Raw genomic sequence first — 18,051 nt, 5'->3', positions numbered from 1 at the left:
TGGCAGAAGGTTTCCCACCACAGCCACCCATAAAGACAGAGGCTCTGATGAGAGGCAGTCAAAAAAAACAACAGTAGATTAAGAGAAATAAAGTTAAAAGCAAAACAAAAAAGATGTACGGTGGATTTAAATTTAAAAAAGGCTACACTCCCATAATGCTAAAAGCCCATTAATTCATACTTGCTCATCTTTATTTGGACAGGAGTACAGGTGGTCCCTGTGCACCACCAGTCAGTGAACATAACTCCTTAAAGAATTATGGGGAACAAATACCAAACTCCAGATGTGAATAGTTAGTATAGACTAACTTATCCAAACACAGCCCGTACCTGACCGGGTGACACAGTTACACACCAAGAGGCCTTCGTGTTTCATCTTTAATAGCTTACCACCTTTTCTTTATGTCTTCATTTATTGTTGTCTTTTTCTTGCACATGAAAGTGAAATGACTGATTTGTATTTGAATCTCGACCACATAGGATGTGTGTGTGTGTGTGTGTGTGTGTGTGTGTGTCTACGCTGCACTTTAGAAGACGAGCTTGTGCTGGAAGATGATGTGAAAATTTTAAAAAGAAAAGAAAAGGAAAGAGCGTGAGAATCTAGGCCAAACATAAGAGTTTGAAGATGTATGTTCAGCTGCAATCAGGCCACCTTGCCTCGCCTCGACTCTCTCTCTCTCTCTCTGTGATGTTCTGGGATGTAATTTCAGTGTTCTGCTTGCTGCAGCGAGGTGAATTGGAGGCGTAGAGCGATGGCGTCAGAAGAGGAGAGCAAAAAGGCCAACCAGGCTCAGCATGAGGCCGAGGCCGAGAGGCGCCTGGCGGAGAAGGAGAGGCAGGAGAGGACAGCCGAGTGCCTCAGCTGGAGGGAGAAGCACCAGGAGCTGGCCGAGAAGTTCCGAGCTCAGGAGGACCTGGAAGCTCTGAGGCAGAACAAAGCAGTAAGAATGCATCCCTGACACCACCATCACCTTCATCATCATTCTTCATGTAAATTGTACTTCAACAGTGTCAAGCCAACATCAAAAGCTACTTCCTGTGCATGACAGAGAGTGACCAGAGGGTTAAAATCCTCAAAAATCCAGACGGCAACCCGAGAAATTTCACGGTTAGATTAACCTTCATCTGTCTGTAGGCTGAGATTTTACTCTCTTCTCAGTGTGCAACCACCTCCTGTATTTTATTTATCAGGAGGGAGATCCTGTATACATCTCTACTCCAGAGTCCAGCCCTGAAGAGCCAGAGAGGAGTTCATCCAGGTAAACAATGGCAGCGGCCACCAGGGGGCCTCGCATGCACAAACACCAGATAAACCAGAAAAGAAACTGCAAACATTTTTGTTGGTCATCTGGATTGATTCCCATTCCTTTTAGGACCATGCTCAGGGTCTCTGCCCCGCACATAGGAAGGGATCCGGGCCCGGGTCACTTTGATTACCTACCCGCCTTCGGAGAGGAGCGGCCTGACTCTGCTCCTCCACGCAGAAGCAGGAAGGTGGTGGAGTACTTCTGGATCCCGACAGACCAGGACTGAATCCGTGTGCTGTGCACACCGACCAGAACATCTCGGACACTGAAGTGTGTAAAGTGTGTGAAGCTTTTAAAAGAAAGGTGAAAAAATATCTTTGGTGCTCATGTACTGGACTTTATTGACATTAAAGCAGAGGTGCACAATAATTATGAATGCCTTACAATAAGATCCAAATCACAGCCGTATACATACACATGGCTTGTGAGCACAATTCTTGGTTAAAACTTAACGGTTACACTTTAGAAGGGGCGTCGTTAACATTTGATTTTTTTAGTTTGCCAAATAAAAGAAAACGCTTCATTTTTCATATAAAATAAAGCAGGTCACATTCACACCAGTTTAACAGGTATGTTTAGTCAAAGGGGGTGCTGAGCTGCCGAATTTGTTAAAAACCACGCTTCTCTTTTGTTCTTATTAAATATTAAACACTTGTATGCCACACAAAGCTTCATCGGAAAACGTCTGCTTCAATTCATTTATTGTGCAATTCCGGCCAGGACTTAAATCAAACAAATGAGCTCAGAGCTGTAGATTCTCCTTAAGTAGATTTCATTATTATCATCATCCCAGCACAAAAAAACAAAAAGCCCATCTAACTAAGAGGTAGAAACACAGGCAACTCTGAAACGTTACGGCGGCACACCAATGATTAACAGTTTAAAATATTGTAACATTTGGAGGATGATGAGTATTGCAACCACTCATGTGATAAAACACAACAGGGACTTAACAAAAAAAAGGGACTGATCTCCTGATGAGGGAGAAAAGTTTAAAAAAAGAAAGATGCTCATCATCAGACTATGAAGAGCACTTTTATTTAAAGAAGAAAAAAGCAGAAAACAGGCTTTTAGTGAGCATTTGTCAATGAAACACACTCCTAAAGTTTATTATGAAATGTTTAGCCAGCGTATGCTCGAGTCTCACTTCAGTAGGCCCATGTGCCATTCATCAGACTTTGTGAAACAAAGGCAGGAATAACATATGGTCTTGATTTTTCACTATATGCAGCCCGTTTGGTCTTAATCCCCACCGCTGTGTGTAAGCAGGCTGGGCCCTTACCGAAGATCACAGAGCAACTTAACGGCAACAAGACCCCTTGTTAATAGCTGTAGCATTAGCAAAGACCACCACGAATTCCGACTTAATTAGGGGGAAAAAAAACCTACATGTTCTTAAATAAAGGTCTTTCCTATCAGGGGGAGGTTCAAATCAGTAAAAATTGGAGTGGAAATAAAACACATGCAATAAAGTGAAAAAAAAGAAAAAAAACAGAAACACGTGGTTGAGCCACTCTAGACTTCAAGAATTCATGCAGTGGATCAGGACACAGATCCAAAAAAAAAAAACAACAAAAAAAACAAACATCCATTAGGCAACAGATCAAATGATGCTTCTCAGCCTATCGTCATGGCGCCGGTGGTAGCACATGAGGCCCTAAAGGTACAAGCTTTCGGTTTATATTTGCAAGCCAGAAGCAGCCGAGTGCCACGTGGTAGTGGTTACATTAAGCATGGAGTTTAATAAAAGGAGAAAAAAAAGGCGAGTCTAATAGTAAGATAAAGTTGATCTACACCATGATGCTTCCTGGTTTCTCAGTCTGCTTCGTCCTCAGACTCCTCCTCCTCCGCCGTCTCCAGCCAGGTGAGCCACTGGTTTACCTGACAAGTCAAAAACGTGCGATGAGTCCTCTGAATTTACTGCACTGAATTCTACACCGAGGAGCAGGACTGTACCTGGAATAAAGCTTTTCCTTTTCCAGGGAATTCTTGGGTTATATCTTCTTTCCATGCAAGGAAGGCTTCTTCTTCAATGATCTCCATGTCGTAGAAGTTGACAAAGTAGCGCAGCAGCATGCCTTATTGGAAGAACACAGACAATTACATTGATTAGCTAAAGCTGACTTTTGATCCTTTACATCCTTGTGCAGCATTTTCATGCTGCTTACTGAGCAAAAACATGCAGCTAACCTTTAGGGAACTGGCTGGCGTTGCAGTGGACCTGCAAGGCGTAGAGGGCGCTGACCTGCAGCTCGGTATGGTCGTGCAGGAACTTCTGCATGACGGGCTTGAAGGCCAGCAGCAGCTGTTTCTCCTGCTCCAGCTGCTCTTTGGAGGGAGCTGCCAGCTGATCGTCACCCTCCACCATGCACAGCTCCTGGGAGATGTACTGGAGGAAACTGGGAACAGAACAGGACATGGGTTGGCTGAATTAAATCTTTATGACTAGCAAGACCCTGTAACACCGTAACCACTCCCAAGAGCCAATATGGCAATTTTTAAAATCATAGAAACAGAATCTTCAGATGCTAAACTTTCCAATCTTTCTTTAATGCACCATGTCTGACATGTGGTTCCAATAAAGTCAGATCTCATATCTGAATGTTATTATCTGTGTGTCTCAATTAAGAAGACTGTTCTGTAAACAGAAAGTCACACATGACTCTCTTTAGTGAAATCAAACAGCCAGTGATCGTACCTGGTCATGAGGATGTTGACAAAACCTTTATCGGTGTGAAGCTTGGGCGAGATGTTGTCTTTGATCCACTTGTAGATGGACTGTGGAGAGGGGTCTGCCTTTATCTGCTTCAGCAGCTCCTTCTCCAGCTTCAGCAGGGGGAACAGGAAGCTCAGACCCTTCCCCTCCAGGATCTCCAGCATGCGGTCCTTGTTCTGGTCGATTTCTGTCACCAAGTAACAGTCCATGGTGAGGACAGGGTAACAGCAGCAGTTTCTGAAGTAACAGCTAACCATGGCAATGTCATTTTTAAGGTTAAGCTGAGTGGGTTAATCTGTTAAGAGTCCAAACAGGAGTCTCTGTAGTACATAAAGCACGCCACTAGGGGTCAGTCATGATGCAGTAAAACACTAAAGGCACCTTTTACGAGACTGAAGAGGCAAGCTTGAAACCTGGTGTTTGATATTTAAAATAAGTAAAAGGGTTGGAGGACACACCTGGGAGCATCTTCTGCATGTTGACCTTGCTCTGCTGGAAGAGGTCGGTAAGCCACTCCCGGTCCTTCATCTTGGCCGTCTGTTGCAGGCAGAGCAGGAAGAGGGGGAAGTGGGTGCCGTTCTCCAGGGGGTGAGCCAGCTCCGCCACGCTCACCAGCTCTGCAATGATGGCCCGAGCCGCAAACTGGGCCAGATAGGACTTCACCAAAGGCACGTCCAGCTCGATCTTAGGGCACTGGTCCAGGACGTTGAGGAAAGCCTGAAGGAGCGGATGCAAATGCCAGAGCATGAATAATGATTCTCAACTCTCCACCCATCCTCTGCCTCTGGGTTCATCAGTGACAAATATGTCACAACTAATTACAACAACCTTTGTGGGTAATTTGTGTAATCTTGAAAATGTCAGAACTAAAAAGGTGAGGTGGCATGACGGGCCCTGCCCAGCAGATTGGTTTGGGTGTACGGAGGTACTTTATATTCTGCTGTAGGTAATTGGGGTACTGGAGTCTAAGTGGGCTTCCTCTGTTCATCATTTATTTTCCTGCCTGCTTTGTAATAATGTGCTGAATAAAACTTGAATGATGACTTTTAGACACTGCTGTTAACCCTCTGAAGCACAAAAAATACACTGTTCTGAGCCAGAAACTGTAAAAACAAGTGAACCTCAACCTTCACGATGGTCTGTGAAAGCATCAAATCAAAGCTTGAATCAAAAACTTGATAAATGCTGTGCACCACAAGATTCTTTAAAAACAATCCAGCAAAACTGGGGAGCCATGGCGTGCTTTCTCTGACCTGCACATCTTCTATGGTAGAATAGTTTACAAAAGGTTTGCAGACTCATTAATCGGGCCTGTTACACACCGCCTTTATTTTGTTTATGTATTTCTGTGGCTATTGAATTCTGAATATATGCAAAATTGTAGCACAACAGCAGACAGTAAACACGTAAAGTGTTAATGTGCAGCCCTAACTGGTGTTCTATCCACACCTGTGGACGAACTGATCAAAAAGTACAGCTTGTCACCTCTGTTATAAGGCACAAAAGTCATGTTTGGTTCTTTCAATTTCTACCCATTGTGCCATTTCCATACAAGTGCTGGATACACAGACTGGTACGTATACAGATTTATTTTGACAGCGTGATACTGAATGAATGGTGGCATTGTGTACCTGCATGAAGTTCTCTCCAGTGATGAGCCCCTCAGTGCGGAGCGTGTGAATCAGAGTGCTGGCATGCTCCTTGTCCTCATCAGGACGGTCCAGGGAACACACAATGATCTTACTGAGCATCTCTGGCAGGAAGTGCTTCGGAGCCTTCATCTCCCGCACGCCACTCACGGCCTCAGTCAGGTACTTCGTGTTCAAGTACTCAGTCATAATTGCCTCCTGTGGAGAGAATTCGATTGCACAGAAAAACGGGCTGCGGTGATTCTGATCACAATGCATGACTCACCATTTTGCTCTTTGGAAGCACAAGCGGGTTAAAGCTTTTAGTCCCATTTGTCTTTGTAATTGCAAGCTGGATTTTACAAAGTACACTGAAATACTCATTTAGAGGCGCAATAATTATTGCACTTAATTTTATGGTGACAAACGTCAACAGCCAGCCAAAGGTGGCCCCCATAAAAACACTGCATTTAGCCATATTTAAGAGTGGAAAGCTGGGCAGTTATGGTTACAATAAAGTGACTTTTTCGGACGAGAGTGTGCAGCGGACATTTTTATGGAAAGCTTAACCATTAGAATGTATTGCAAAAAGGCCAATAATTCTACAAAATCCTCCTAAGCCTGACTTATTGCAGCATTTTGTAGCACTGTACTGTACCACATTCAACACATATTTCAAAATGATATTCTGAAAAACTGCGTATAATTAACCTATGTTAGAAACAAAATCAAAACAATATTCTGTTACAACATTTTATCCAGTATTTTACATTTTCTTCTTGTTTTTTGCCTACCGTTGTCTTCAGAAGTTCCTCCCTGGCTGGAGGTGGTTTCTTGTTCGTCTTCTGAGGTTTCTCTTGAATGGGCGGAGGGTTGGTCTTCAGGCCAAGCTGTGGAGGCTGAGGGCAAAGGTAAAGTGATTGTTTCACAGATATAATTCACTGAGAAAAAAAAATCATTTTAATGTTGGATCCAGGTTTTTAGCTCTGACCCACCACCTACACTTGTGTTAAGTCTAATAAGGAATCTCAATTACCTGTCCCAGAGGAGGGGTTTGAGTGCGTGGGGGCTGGGCACTGGGAGGCATCATGGTAGGGATCTGGGGCTGGAGCTTGGGCACCTGGTTCTTATTAAGGAGGAATGACTGAGCAGGCCTCAGGCTGATCTGTGGGATCATGAGGCATTAAAACCACAACACCGTTAGTCTCGGTATACACAGTTTAAATCTGCATATTGGCTAAAAACAATGCCCTCATATCTCATAATCGCAATCAGCGGCCCAGCCACTAGTTTGAAGAAAAGAGGAGAAGAAGAGGAGGAGGAGGAGGCTGGACAGGAGAGGTGGACGAGAGTAAAGGCAGAGTAAACAGAGGAGAAAAGACTAGTAGCAGGGTGTGTTCCTCAGAATAACGCGTCTTTTTATAATCACTGGGCATTAGGTAACAACACTGGCAGCCATTAACATTGTGCTGTAACTGGTTACCTCATCTGCATTAAGCTGTCCTTTCTTGCTGAAACGTGGAGGCATGTCCTTGGACTGGACCTGCTGCTGGGCCATGTGGTTCTGGTTCTGGTTAAGGAAATGCTGGTTCTGAACCTGTTGAAAGTAACGTGGGGACAGAGAATGTTTAAAGCAAGAAAAACTTAGAAGTTTTTCGGCCTAAAGCCAGACTAACCTAATGTAAAGTCATAGCCTGATTACCTGGTTGGACTTAACAAAAGACTTTGGCCCCATGTCAAACTGTGACTGCGGTGGAGGAGCGATGTGGCCCCCGTGGCCGTTGAAGAGCGGGTTGGTGCGATGGCGTCCCATTGTGGGCGAGTACCTGTCCTGAATAACCCCTGGGCCAGTTCCAATCCCACTGCCTGAGAAAACGGGAGTACAAAGATGATGCAGCAGGGACAGCAGGGCATGTCCCAGAGAGGGAGAGATGCTGGACAAAATGGGACACTTCCACACAGTGATTCTAAACGAAAATGAAACAAGGACAAGAATGTGGTTTCTACACAGATTAGAAACAAAATCCACACCTGGCATCTGTCCAAACATGTCGGCCAATCCCCCGAGAGTCTCCCTGTCCATTTTCATTCTGTTGGGCACGAAAGGGCTTTCCAGGAAGAAGTCCATCCTCATCCCCTGAGACATGGGTGCTGGGATGAAAACACCCAAATCCTATAGGAACACAGAAACAGGGTCATGGAATTTCCAAGCAAAAAGATTACCCAGAACTAAAAATCAATATTAAGCCCATATTAAATAACATGCAACTGAAGAACCAAAAACTATAATTAAATCCCTGGAGTTCGCCCTGCTGACTCATGCTTCTCACAAGAGGTAGCTCGCAGGCTTATAGAATCTGCTGCCTGCAACATCACGTGGATATTTATAGACGTTTCAAGTAAAACTCACTTTCACTGCATCCTGACGGATCTGGTTAATCGTCTTTGGTCCGTTGTCGATGAAAGCCTTGCGGGGGACCCAGTTGTTTTCTCGCAGTTCCACTGTATCTTGCAGCAGGAAGCGGATCCTAGCGGGCAACTCCTTGTTGTTCATTAAGGACCGCATACGGCCAAAGTACTGATCCATTAAAGACTGGGGGAAAAACAGATGGATAGAGGAAGATGGGCGTGAGTGATGATAGCTTGGACATACAGTTGTACAGCAGGATTTACATTAACACTTTAGGTCAAGTGGGGCATTAGGTGAGGCCAGATGGTGAGCTAAATAGGATTTGAATTGACAGTTGACCCAAGGAGACCAACAAAGGGTACAAAAGAGTTAAAAAAAAAACAACAATTGATAAGCTCAAAAAGCAAATTCAACCCTATTACAAGTGTATAGCCTACTGCTCCACTGAAGCTGCTTACAGCCCTTTTTGATGAGATTACAAAAGTATGTCTGATTCTGATTTATGAAAATCAGTTACCTTTGCTTTCTCATGGTCGAGTCTCGGCCCCACTGTTCTCATTATCTGACAGAGGCATTCCAGATCCTCCCCCATATCCTTGAGCTGGACTCTCTTCTTCTTTTCCAGAAGCTTCAGGGAAAACAAGGAGGCACGTAAGACAAAGAGTCACGCAGAGTGCGCCGCTTCAGTTCCATAAACATGTACAGTATTTCTTGTAATCATAAATCTTGTGTGTGTTGTGCTATACACTTTAACACCATCGGGGGAGGCGACTTTAAAAACACACAAGTGTGAACTCACTGTTTTGATGCACTTATGAAGGATAGATTCATGGATGAGGTCGAGTTTGCCAAGTTCCCCGATGAATTTAATGTTGCCAAGCATCTTGATCTTGGCAATGGCACGCTGCTCCTCTTCCTCAGAAGTAAGAGGGTTGTCATGTTTGTCATAGACTGCGTGGAACAAACGGACAATGAATTAGTCAGGGACTTGTTATGATAAATTAGCACCTCTTGGAACACGCAGTAAGATGGGGGACTTACTTTCAACATTTCTGGTGCGGTTTTCAAATTCATCTTGAAGCTTGGAAATCAGCAGTCGTCTGAAGGTCTGTGACAACAAGGTACAAATGCAAGGTGTTTCTATGACAGCACAGAAAGTTCTTGTCCTTACAAGTTTTGAGGCATGCCAAAATATAAAATAAGAAAAACCTGAACAGCCTGCTGCACAGTGACAAAAATGGCCCCGAGAGTTGCATTCACACTTTCCACTTACTGTGCTCTGCTTTTGGGATGTTTGGATCTCAGATGAAGGGCCATCAAAGTTTGGTGCGTCCTCTGCCAAGCGCAGACATAGCTGAGCATAGAGTGAGCTATACTTCGGCTCTTCTAGGGCTTTGTCTACAATCTGCAACACAGACACAGAGGTGGGACCACCGAGGTTATTTAAAAGTGTCTGAGTCACACAAAGGCAGCCAGCTAAGCATGGACGAAGACATCCGTTTATCAGATTACCAAAGAACTGCATGCTTACCAGCAAGATGATTCCTTTAAGGACGAGTTTTGAATCTACGCCCACGTTCAGGAGCTCAAGGCATAGCTTGTCAAACTTCTCAGGCGTGAGTTTGTTGAGTATGCTGCCAACACAAAAACAAGAGGGGAAGGGAGAGGCATTAAGAGTAGGAAGTCGGTAATAATCTGCAGGATCAAGATTATGGCACATTATTAAGTTATCTCTGACATTTAGTTTATTTTAGGGCCATGTCAGCAAAATCATCTCAAACAAGTGTCTTTAATTGTTATATGGTTTGTCATTTTTACGTCATTTCTCAGAGCTCCGACCACATAATCAGTTTCCTGTGGTTGTCTCCAGAGAGCCTGCATTCCTGAGGGAAACACTGTCATCTCTTCATCTTTTGTACTTGTAAACATCACCTGACACAGAGGGAGAAGTGCCCCCAGCAAAGCACATGCAATCTCAATGACTGAGGTCCTATAAATTCAACACTTTCCCCCCAACTGAACTCAGACCATCAAGTTTCTGCACAGTCTTTCTTTATAAAGAAGGAAAATGTTCCTTTTTTTGTCACTGAGGAAGGATAATGACCTCTTCACAGATGCTCGGGGACTTAAAACTTACCCCCTCACTTTCCTGAAGATTGCATCGTGTCGCTCTTTTTCATTGCTGGAGTTGACATCTCGTCTAGTGCTTCGTGAAGGAACCCATCTCTGAACGCTTTGCCCTGGGGTTTTCCCCAGGAACTCGCTGCGTAAGCAAAAGGACGAGTGAATGAGCGAAGTGACACGGTGGTTGGTTCAGACAAAATGCACAAACACCAATTTTCTAAGTGAATGCACACAACTCCTTGCAAATGTTGCTAAACCAAAAGACAATAAGCAATGTGTCTCTCTATCTAATTATCTTATCTATAATTAAAACTCAGTTGGGCATTGATAAGTCTAATCATTTTTTGTTGTACCCTTTGATGTAAAATGAGCCCGGGCTACACAGACTGGTAAACATGCATATGTCCTCAGGTTACTTCTCAGTATTCAAATCAAGTTTCCCTGGAATGTGGCCCTCTAATCAACAAAGTGGTCACATCCATTTATTCTGCGGTGAGGAAACTTCTACAAATAGTCGCTTTAAATCAATTCAGCAGGCATCACCTCTGTTCTATAAATAAAAAAAAAAAAGCTAAATAACAAACCTGTTGCCGACAGTCTTGGGATAGTGCTGAGGTGCACCCCTACCACCTCCTCCCCCCGAAGAAGCACTGCAGAAGCAAGCACAGCAACACGTTAGGTTCACGCAACATTGCACACGCTGAAATGAGCGTGTATCTCTACCTCCCAGGAAAACAAGATCAATTGTGCTGCTTATTCATTCAGTCAACCTACACTTGCACAGGGAAACACACAAAGGAACAACGAGCACTCAGCACCAAGCTGAGTTTTCATTTTAAAAGCTTAAAACAATGCAGTTAGCCAACTGCAAAAATAAAAAGCAATCCTCCATGAAGACGACGTCTCTATTTAATGTTTCTGAAATGTAATGAATTACATGAAACATCTGACTTGATCCCCGACTGTATGAACAAACAAAGGCTTTCCTTCAGTTCCTGAAAACAAATCAACCCATGAACTGATTATTGAATTAGCAGTGATATAATAATGCAGATTATCATGTCAGTTTGTTGTATGTCCTGTTCTGCAGGACATTTTTTTTTTTTAAATGTGGAGCATGTGAACATCAACAGCAAACCAGAAGATTCTTCATAAGTTACAGAACACAAGGGTCGGCCACTACCTTTGAGTTCTACATTAAACCCTTTCAACGAGTCTTTTCAAGGCAGGACTATTGCATCTTTATTGTGACTCACCGTTCTGCGTCATATGAGAGCAGAACCTTGGGCCATTGTTTGGTGTCTTTGGCTGCAAATGTATTTTCAAAGTAAAAACAATTCCATGTTGAGTGGCTTCAATTATCTGTACTGTTACAGGCTTTGTTTTCAGCTGAAAGATATCTCTCAGAAACTGAAACACTGGGATTACACATGGTTTTGTGTACAGAAAAGTACTCTGCACTCTTGACAGCTCTGTTGGCTCTATTCATCATAGATGACAGTCATGAGAAATGGTTAATTAAGCATAGTTTCTTGCTACTAGGATTGATTATTTGGACAGCTACAAGCCTTGCAAAATTATATACGCAACACTTTAAAGGGTGTGTTCAATGGGGCAAGTTTATCTGACAGGACGCCTGAAGATGAAACGTTCCACGTGTTCTATAAAAATACAATCTTAAAAGTTTTTAGCACAATGTCAGATGCAATGATAGCTTAGTTAAGTATGAAAAAGCTGAAACTGTGCACAATACATCCAGCTCACAGTGCCTCAATTTTAAATGAACTGGGTGTGTGCTGCCCTCAGCAATAACCAAAGAGACGGAAACCGTTCCATGGCCAGTGTATCAACCAAAACCCTGTTTCCAAAAGGTCTCACAAACAGAACTGCCATTTTGAGCCTTCCTACATCCTGCTTTGTTCTAAAGGCCGGAAGTTCCTGCCCAAAATGTTAGCAGAGGGCTAATCATGAGAACAGAAACAGATTTACATGTTGGTATTTCCTGTACAGGCTCTGGTTTGTTACCTGAAACGAGAAGCACCCCCTTCTGCAATCACACTCTCCACTTTGGCGGCTTGACAATGAAGAATACTCAAAAGAATAAGAATAATAGGAGGGGATGGGGAAAACGGTGCTGAGAGAAAAAAAGAGAGAAGAGAGAAAGGAATGCAATTAGTAACTGTATGGGGGTTGGGAGAAACTACAGCCAGAACCCACATCAGTATCTACAACCTTGTTAAACAGACATTGAATAAGGTATTATGAGTTATGCAACGTTATCATTATAGACCTTTAGTTGGCTGAATAATCATTTTCTATAAAATGTCTTTGTTGCAGGCCTAGCCACTCAGGAGAAATCAAATTATCCAACAGCCCCCTCATCGCTGACATATCGATAGCATACCCACAAAAGACTCTTGGTAAAATACTAATACGCTGGTTGGACAAAATTACATTTAATGTCAAAAAGCAGAGATGTGTGCTGATCTTTTCTCGGTTACAACAAAGCAAAGATGCGTCAGCTAACCGGCTAACGCCACAAGCTAACTAATTAGCAACTTGCTAGGTGGCTAAATCCATATGTTAGCTACGTCACGACACTGGAGAGATGTTTACCACATTTTAGAACCGCTGCTTTAAACCAAGTCACCAATGATTCAAACAGACACGAGTAACGGTATGTGACAACAAATGACTGCAATTACACGGGAGTGCTGTTAATGACCGAAGCGAGATGCGTAGGGTTTTTTTATTAGCTTTTCTAGGTCAAAAAGAAGACTAGAGCCTGCAAACCCCCAGCGTCAACACTCTGTGGTGCAGTGGAACTGGGCAGGGCGGCGTGGTTGGCCGCCAACGTTTTCACTGGACCGTGCTTGTATCGCAATTCCCGTCCCCCTGGCTAAGACCTAACATACAGGGTTAAGGCCAGATATGAAGCAAACGTGGCCGTGACCCATCTGATGGGACGTTAAACAGCATTTAAAATATGCAGAAGTGCGATTAATCAAACGTAAGTACAGGTTAGAAAAACTAGACGACGACGCCATTTTCTGCTTGAATTTAAATCAGCTGAGCAATCGGTAAGCTAGGCTATGTACCGGCTCCTAAGCTAATATGCTATAGTTAGCTTTAGCAAGCTGATGCTGAACGTTAGTATTTTAGCGTACCCAGCTAGCAGAAGCCATTTTGGATGAACCGGTTTCGTAAGGGAGAGAAATCTGCCTTACCTTTACCAAAGCAACTTCAGGTTTGTATTGTTGTGTGACTACCAAAGAAGAAATGAGACGGATGTAAAATAAAGCGGGTTTGACGACGGATATCAGGAGAGCCAAAAGCAGAAAGATGACCGCACAAACACACACACCAACCCCCTGCTTGCTGCCTGGTTTGTTTGCATTAGCTAGCTCGCGTAGAAAACACAAACGCTTGCAGGCTATGGGGGCAGAAAAGTCACCAATGAGTATTGGTCACATATTTAGTTGCCATGTCATTTTCGGCCAATCAGAGCAACGAATTTTATTCAAGGCGTTTTCGTGTGCACACGTTATCCAATCAGAGGCTTCATAGAACAAAGAAGCCCGCCTTCTTTTTTGACTGACGTACAATTTAACATGGTGTGCAGAGGAACTTTATGTGCTCAAATTAAATAATACAATTCAATTGATGATTGATTCCCATAATAACAATTACTTATTTTTTTTATATTATTTTTTCATTATTATCTAAGAGACAAACAAATATATATAAATAAATTCAGGATTCTTTCAAAAATTGCCATGCAATTTTCCCTTTGTGGGACTAATATAGACATATAAACAACATATAAACAAAAGTCAATCAAACAAAGAAGGCGGGCATCTTATCTCTCTCTCTCTCTCTCTCTCTATATATATATATATATATATATATATATATATATATATATATCTTATATATATATATATATCTTATATGTCTTATCTTATATCATATAAGACATATAATCTAATCGTCCTCTCACAGCCTGAACATTTCTAACCGACTTCATTTTCACTTCATCCACGGCAGGCAGGTTTAGAGCAGCGCAGATCCAGGCCGAGGGCAAACTGCTGCACATCTCTCAGTCTGCTGAGAAGGGCATGGGTTATGACCTGTTCTTCTCCATGCAGCCAGGAAAATAATTGGGGACCTCCATCACCCCAGACACCCTGAAACTCCCGCTGGTACTTCCAGTTAATCAAGACTCCACCTCCTCACCTTCTTCTGCTGCACTGTTGCCAGGAAAACATCAATTCATGAAAGAAGGGTAAGAAAAAAGAAATACACTAGGTTTATGGAAACACTTCAACACAGTGCTCAGTTTAAATCCATGAAACCAAATGTGTTTATTTAGTGTCAATTTTAATGATTTAGGGTTAAAAAAAGAAATATCCAGCTGTCATGTCAGGTTAAAGGAAATCTTACAGCTGTTCCCAGTGGCTGTCTGAGATGAAAACATTAAGAGATGTTACAAAAAATGAAAAACGTGACACCGTGGCAGTACTGATATATGCACAGAACTTATCTACCTGCCCTGTATTATGTATGAAAAGGTATTGTCAGACCTTTTCCTGCAAATTGTGAGCTTCTTTCAAAGAAAGTAACATAAAAACATGGAGGTTGATAAACTCCCCTTTTCATTTAGTCTTTAATGTTTCCATTTTTTATGCATATTTTTATATGTTACTAATGCTTACTTGGGGTTCTAATTGATTTGAGGATGCATTTTTGAATGGGCTACTAGCAAAATCTGCCACAGTAAACAGCATTTATTTAAATACCCATCCAGTAGACACAGGTTAGAACCTTGGTGACTAGGTTTTGATGCACTGTATATGAAATTTATTAGCAAATAAAACAGAATCTATGAACCGCTCATGTGATGAAGAAGTTCTGATGTTGTAATTGTGTGTGCAAATTAAGACAAACAATAAAAAAGTATTAACTCTTACAAGCAGCATAAATGTAGTTCAGTCAGATTTCCACCAGAGGGCAGAATGAGCCCTCCAGTTATAGGTAGACAGACATCTAAAGGGTTCACTGGCTTCTGCTCCTCTGCTGCTCCGTCCTCCATTAGGATGCACTCTCAGTCCGGATCCCCCCTGAAACCTATTACCTTCCCCTATCATAAGCACTGACTTCAAACCCTGCAGACAAAATAAAACACCTGTGTGCTCTACCCTTGACAACACTATCATGTTGTTCTCTCTAACCTCGCTCCCTGTCTCATTCTTTCTTCTTTATCATCCTTCAGGAAGGCTTTCATCTTCCAGGCCTGCACAAACCTTTCTCACTGCTGAAGATCTCTGACCTAATTAGGTGTCTTTATTAACTAACAGTCCACTGGTTCTCGTTTAAACCACTGGCTGACCCTCACACCAGCCTCACACGCTCTCCTTTTGTGTGTGTGTGTTTTCCAAGTACAAAGTGATTACACATTTAATTAGCTCAGGACCTTGCTTCCATCACTGCACCGGTGTTTGTGCAGAGTTTAGAGATTAAAAGGCTCAGCTGTGTGATGATATCTTGCAAGGGGAAATGTTGTAAAGTTTCGGTGCCACTTATCTATACTTCCACACTTTCATAAAAATCAACACCCATCCTCAATCACCAAAACACATTAATGAGAAGTCCTCACTAACAGCACACTCAGATGCTGTTTATTAACAAGGCTGTTTAATCTGTTTTGTATTTTACTCTTTTATTTTTATTTTTTTTAAGGAGCAGAAGTTAAGGTGACAGAAATAGACTTTTTTTTACCGGGCCTTCCTAAAGTCTCTGCTCACATCACCCACACAAGAAAACAAGTCAGTGTGTAGATTTAGTTCCTGACCATAGTCAGTATTTCTGCCTTTATGTTTAGTCTTTATAATAGCAGTGTTGGGCAGTGGTGGAGGAAGTACTGAAGCTTGGTACTTAAGTAAAAGTACAAATACCCAGTAAAATATATACTTAAGTTAAAGTGCTACATCAACAATCCTACTTAACTAAAAGTCTTAAGTACTTACTTTTAAATGTACTTAAAGTATTAAAAGTCCATGTATTATTGATTTCCATTGCAAAGGATCTGCACATGTTAAAATAATCAAAGAAATCATCTTCAAATGAAAATGGACCATGTGTAGTTAATGTACATGTTCAGTCCAGAAGCAGCTATGGACAGGTCTGTGTGTCATGAGGCAGGCTGTGGGCATCAAGTGAACAGAGAGGCTGCTGATAACAAACAGGCATTCAGCATGTTTACTGTGTCAGTGTCCCTGCTGTAGATTCATGTTATGATTCATGTTAATCAGGCATTAATGGATGGACCTGTGTTAGCAGACAGCAGCTAACTAGTTAGCTAACTGAGCCAGAGCACCGGCATCATGACTGAGGCTCATTATAGAAACACAGCTGGCAGCGTGACACCACCTCCATGCAGAGTCTGACCTCACATCAGTCCAGCACAGTGTTCATCACATGTAACAAGTGACTACAAACACTGTAGAAATGTAGTGGAGTAGAAAGTACAGGTAACAGCTGCAACATGTAATGGAGTAAAAGTATAAAGTATGCACTATTATTTTTACTTAAGTAAAGTAGAAATATATAAAAAAAAACGTAAGTACAGTAACAAAGTACAAATACTTAGTTACTTTCCACCATTGGGTGTTGGGGCCTAAATGTAATCAACTGTGTAGGCTTCGTATAACACACAACCTGCACGCTGCTTAACTAAAGCAGGTGGCCAGTAAATACCCCACCACACTGAGACTGCCTAATTCAGAAAGTGTATTATGTGTAATCCATTTTTGCTCAATTACATCCAGTAACATGCACACCATATCAATATATCAATTTCAATATCTAGATAGTTTTAGTCAACAATTTGAGAACTACTCCTTTTGTATCCAGAGATGCAATTTTGACCCACTCTATTTTATTTTTGTTGCAGGCAACACAGACTAATCTATTTCAATAGAATGCCTTAGCCTTCCTAGACCAGCAAACAGCGTGTGTGCATGCAGTCATAACATTTGTGTTACATCTGAAAGGGTCTTATCACGTAAGTGGAGAGTTTAAGGTTGGAAGGGCAAAAATGGAGACAAAGATGCACCTTCACTTATAGCCATGTTTAATGCAAATACAGTCTCAACGTCAGTGTTTGAGTTGAGGCCACTGATGTGCACTGTATACTGATGGCATCAAAATATCCCGTGAAAACAAAATACCTTCAGCCCCTGCTGGGTTTTCTTTTTTTTATCCTTTTTACCATCTTCTCACTGCAGGATGTTGCTCAGGCATTATGCGCAGGCATGGCAGCAATCATTCTTTTATACATAAAACATTTGCTGTCATTAGCCTATAAAAAGGTTTCTGCTGCCATAAATAAAGGACACTGACAGAGCTCATGATTTACAGGGGTGTAAAATATGCATGTACAGTATAAGCAGATAAATGAGGTTATGTCTCTGAGTAAAGCTGCCACTCACCATCAACATCAAACTTTGCTTTTATTTGTCTTTCTCTTAACAGGATTTACAAAAGAGGCTTTGAAAAAAATATAGGTACTGACAAAAGGGTTGATGCTTAAAAAAACAACCAGCGTGACCTTTTCCAAAGACGCATTTATTGCTCACTGACAGCCGCGATATGACTTCGCTTCTACTTCTTTTTTTTTTTTTCTGAGCAAATTCAGTCTAAAGTCAAATGATGGATAAGAAAGATCTGAATTAACACACACAATTCATCATGCCTTGTATTAATCTGGATTAATCTGACAGAGGGCTGCCAATAACTCAAGGAGGACCTCCGCAGATTAATTATCTTTTCCGTTGTTGCATAACCATCGCAGGACGGACAAGGTCAC

At 42.2% G+C, this 18,051-nt stretch overlaps 1 protein-coding gene and 1 non-coding gene across 2 annotated transcripts; both read right to left on the bottom strand.

Annotated features, from left to right (window-relative positions):
* Positions 1-1,622: 1,622 nt before the first annotated feature.
* On the bottom strand, positions 1,623-12,496 carry eif4g2b (eukaryotic translation initiation factor 4, gamma 2b). Its single transcript, XM_028430527.1, has 21 exons — positions 12,475-12,496; positions 12,210-12,318; positions 10,769-10,834; positions 10,198-10,323; positions 9,592-9,694; positions 9,334-9,465; positions 9,102-9,168; positions 8,860-9,011; positions 8,578-8,688; positions 8,061-8,243; positions 7,682-7,823; positions 7,353-7,516; positions 7,134-7,247; positions 6,687-6,815; positions 6,445-6,549; positions 5,654-5,869; positions 4,481-4,739; positions 4,005-4,209; positions 3,497-3,705; positions 3,263-3,384; positions 1,623-3,187 (listed from the first exon to the last, which is right to left on the bottom strand). The coding sequence occupies exons 1-21, from the start codon at positions 12,494-12,496 to the stop codon at positions 3,122-3,124; spliced, it is 2,802 nt and encodes a 933-aa protein (XP_028286328.1). The 3' UTR covers positions 1,623-3,121.
* LOC114452789 (small nucleolar RNA SNORD97) lies at positions 6,897-7,086 on the bottom strand. The gene has a single exon (XR_003672366.1). It is a non-coding gene; the product is annotated as a small nucleolar RNA SNORD97 (small nucleolar RNA).
* Positions 12,497-18,051: the final 5,555 nt, after the last annotated feature.

This window comes from Parambassis ranga, chromosome 19 (assembly GCF_900634625.1).
Source record: "Parambassis ranga chromosome 19, fParRan2.1, whole genome shotgun sequence".
NCBI lineage: Eukaryota > Metazoa > Chordata > Actinopteri > Ambassidae > Parambassis > Parambassis ranga.
Note: the sequence above shows the minus strand (reverse complement) of the source record. Positions and strands in the feature narration are given on the sequence as shown.

Coding starts and splice junctions, on each gene's coding strand:
- eif4g2b (XM_028430527.1), bottom strand. CDS start 12,496: ATGATTATTCAGCCAACTAAAG. Junction 9,695..10,197: donor ATCTTCAGGAAAGTGAGGGG/GTAAGTTTTAAG, acceptor TTGTGTTGGCAG/CATACTCAACAAACTCACGC. Junction 5,870..6,444: donor AGGAACTTCTGAAGACAACG/GTAGGCAAAAAA, acceptor TTCTCTCCACAG/GAGGCAATTATGACTGAGTA.